The 2,378-nt window shown below is 34.8% G+C and overlaps 1 protein-coding gene across 1 annotated transcript in view; it reads right to left on the bottom strand.

The window, feature by feature from the left end:
- Positions 1 to 2,378, bottom strand: part of POLQ (polymerase (DNA directed), theta) — a 92,739-nt gene that overhangs the window by 89,322 nt on the left and 1,039 nt on the right. Inside the window, exon 2 of the mRNA XM_015558478.1 lies at positions 1,119 to 1,275. Within this exon, the coding sequence (XP_015413964.1) occupies positions 1,119 to 1,275 (157 nt within the window). The remainder of the gene's footprint in view (positions 1 to 1,118; positions 1,276 to 2,378) is intronic.

Here is a 2,378-nt window from a genome sequence, read left to right as displayed (position 1 = left end):
GTGAAAATTTAGTATCAACCAATGCCTTCTTCAGGTAAACGTTTACATAACATCATAGTTTCCACATGCACTGGTATCCCCTCCCAACAAATCCTCCCCACCAAAATCAAGATCTTTCAGACCATTTCCTGACACGTGGTGCTCCTTTTCCTCATCAGTAAGCTATCTCCAAATTATATTGTATGATGAGTTATTTCAGTATTTATTCATTCATTCATCCAAAAGGTTTTATGCTACCTAGTGTGCCAGGCATTGTGCTAGGCATACTGCCAGGCACATTGGCTATAACCCTTAATAAAATTCTATTGCAATCCCTCAATATATTTAAAGTCCAATGGGGTGACAAGAAATGACAATTCTGACACAAACTGATAAATGTGATTTCTTTTTCCAAACTTTATAGAGCAGAGCCCAAGTCTTATTAATCTCTGATTACACTCCCCACCTCTACCCTACTGCAACTTTATTATTTAAATTCACCAGAATCTCAAGAAGTAGCTGATATTTTTGCTGCTTCTGTTGCTGCTACAATAATTCTCTTCCTGTTACTACCTCAACATAGGGGCCTTTCCTAAGTGGTATTTTAAAACACACACACACACACAAAAAAAAAAAAACATTAAGGTAGAAAATCTTCCTAGAGTCACAAGCTCAAACACAATGTCAGTTTCTGTAGCTCTCTACCATTTCTCTGCTAAAAGGTAGCCTCTGAGTACAGGCCTAATCTAGATACCATAGCACCAGAATATAATTAATACACATACACACTAATTGCATAGATGGCAGATCCAGCCCCAGCATGCCTCCTTCTATTGCAGGTAAAGTTTAGACAGGAAAGAAGCAATGAGAAATGACTTGAGGGCTCAAGGATATCCTCTATGTTTTGTAAAGGGCAAAAATATAAGGAAGTGGAGTCAATAACAGCAGCAGAACACAAAACATTTTCCCCCACCCCCACCTGTAATGTTGCTAACATTACAAATGCCAATACTCACCTCCAGAAGCAGATGATAGACAGTAGAAGAAAACATGGGACGTAACAGAAATCACAACAGCTCCACTCCATTCCACCAAAAAATAACAATATAAAGTATTTGCTTATTTCCTAATTTTCTTACCTAATAAATCCATCTTATTTTCTTCTATGAGGCTATTGATCAGACCATTGGCTCTCTCAATTGTGCAGACAGCAATATCCAAGGAAGAGAAATGCCCTTTTGGAGAAGTACTGCCCATATAGCCATCTACTTTTATTCCTACTTCCTGAAAAAGACTCTGAATTGAGTAAGAAGAAACAATACCGGTGAAAATATTTTATGTTCATGATTTGTAAACTGATTCTATTCTAGATCATAGATACAAGTATCTAACATTAACTATTTATCAGATTACTATTAGTTTTTCCTGGACAGGGCACACTGGTTCTTTCTACAATCATATACTTTAAAAATGAAGTTTAGAATTGGTAAAACTCAATAGAGTCAAATAAAATTAAGTATGCCATCTTAATAACAGCATTTTATAATCAAAGCAGTTCTAAGAGCTATTTATAGAAATTAAAATTGGAGAAAACCACCTTACGCACTAACACTTTTGATCTAACAAACAAGAAACTAGCTCTTTCTTTAACGCTAATGTGACACTGTAAGAAACAAATTTACCCCACTAACTTTTATATAATGGAATAAAAGTTTTCAAAATTCAAATGCAGTGGGACTTCCATGTTTTGTTTTGTTTTTTAGTTTAACTTTTAACTAACATACCTTCTCAATAATAAGGATCCTTTCATCATTTTGTTACTTTGGTCTAAGTTGAGAGGATGTTACCATGTAGGACCAGCTTTGTTGGCTATTTGGCCTCTGAAATAACTGTTAAAAAGATTTATAGAACCATAGAACTTTAGAGCTTTTCATTCAGTAAAATATTTCTGAGTATTTATTGAGTTAACCAACAGTACTAGGGTTAACATCTTTATTTGACCAATGAAAAAAAAACTGAAGGCCAACAAACTATGTGCCTGGTCTGAAGACATAGTTAGTGGCAAAACTGGGACTAGAACCCAGATTTTTTGGATTACCAGTAATAATCTGGGTTAACATCTTTATTTGACCAATGAAAAAAAACTGAAGCCCAACAAACTATGTGCCTGGCCTGAAGACATAGTGGCAAAACTGGGACTAGAACCCAGATTTTTTGGATTACCAGTAATAATCTTGTCATTCCATCAGCATAGTTTTTTCATAGTCATGGGGGGTGGGTGGAGGTGGTAGAGAGCATAGAGGGAATAAAAGGTGATGGAAAAAAATAAAATTTAATTTAAATTCATGTAAAAAAATAATATTTATTCTATTTAATAAAATACTGTATTTGTAAAAATG

Source organism: Myotis davidii, unplaced genomic scaffold (assembly GCF_000327345.1).
Source record: "Myotis davidii unplaced genomic scaffold, ASM32734v1 scaffold292, whole genome shotgun sequence".
In the NCBI taxonomy this organism is placed as follows: domain Eukaryota; kingdom Metazoa; phylum Chordata; class Mammalia; order Chiroptera; family Vespertilionidae; genus Myotis; species Myotis davidii.
Note: the sequence above shows the minus strand (reverse complement) of the source record. Positions and strands in the feature narration are given on the sequence as shown.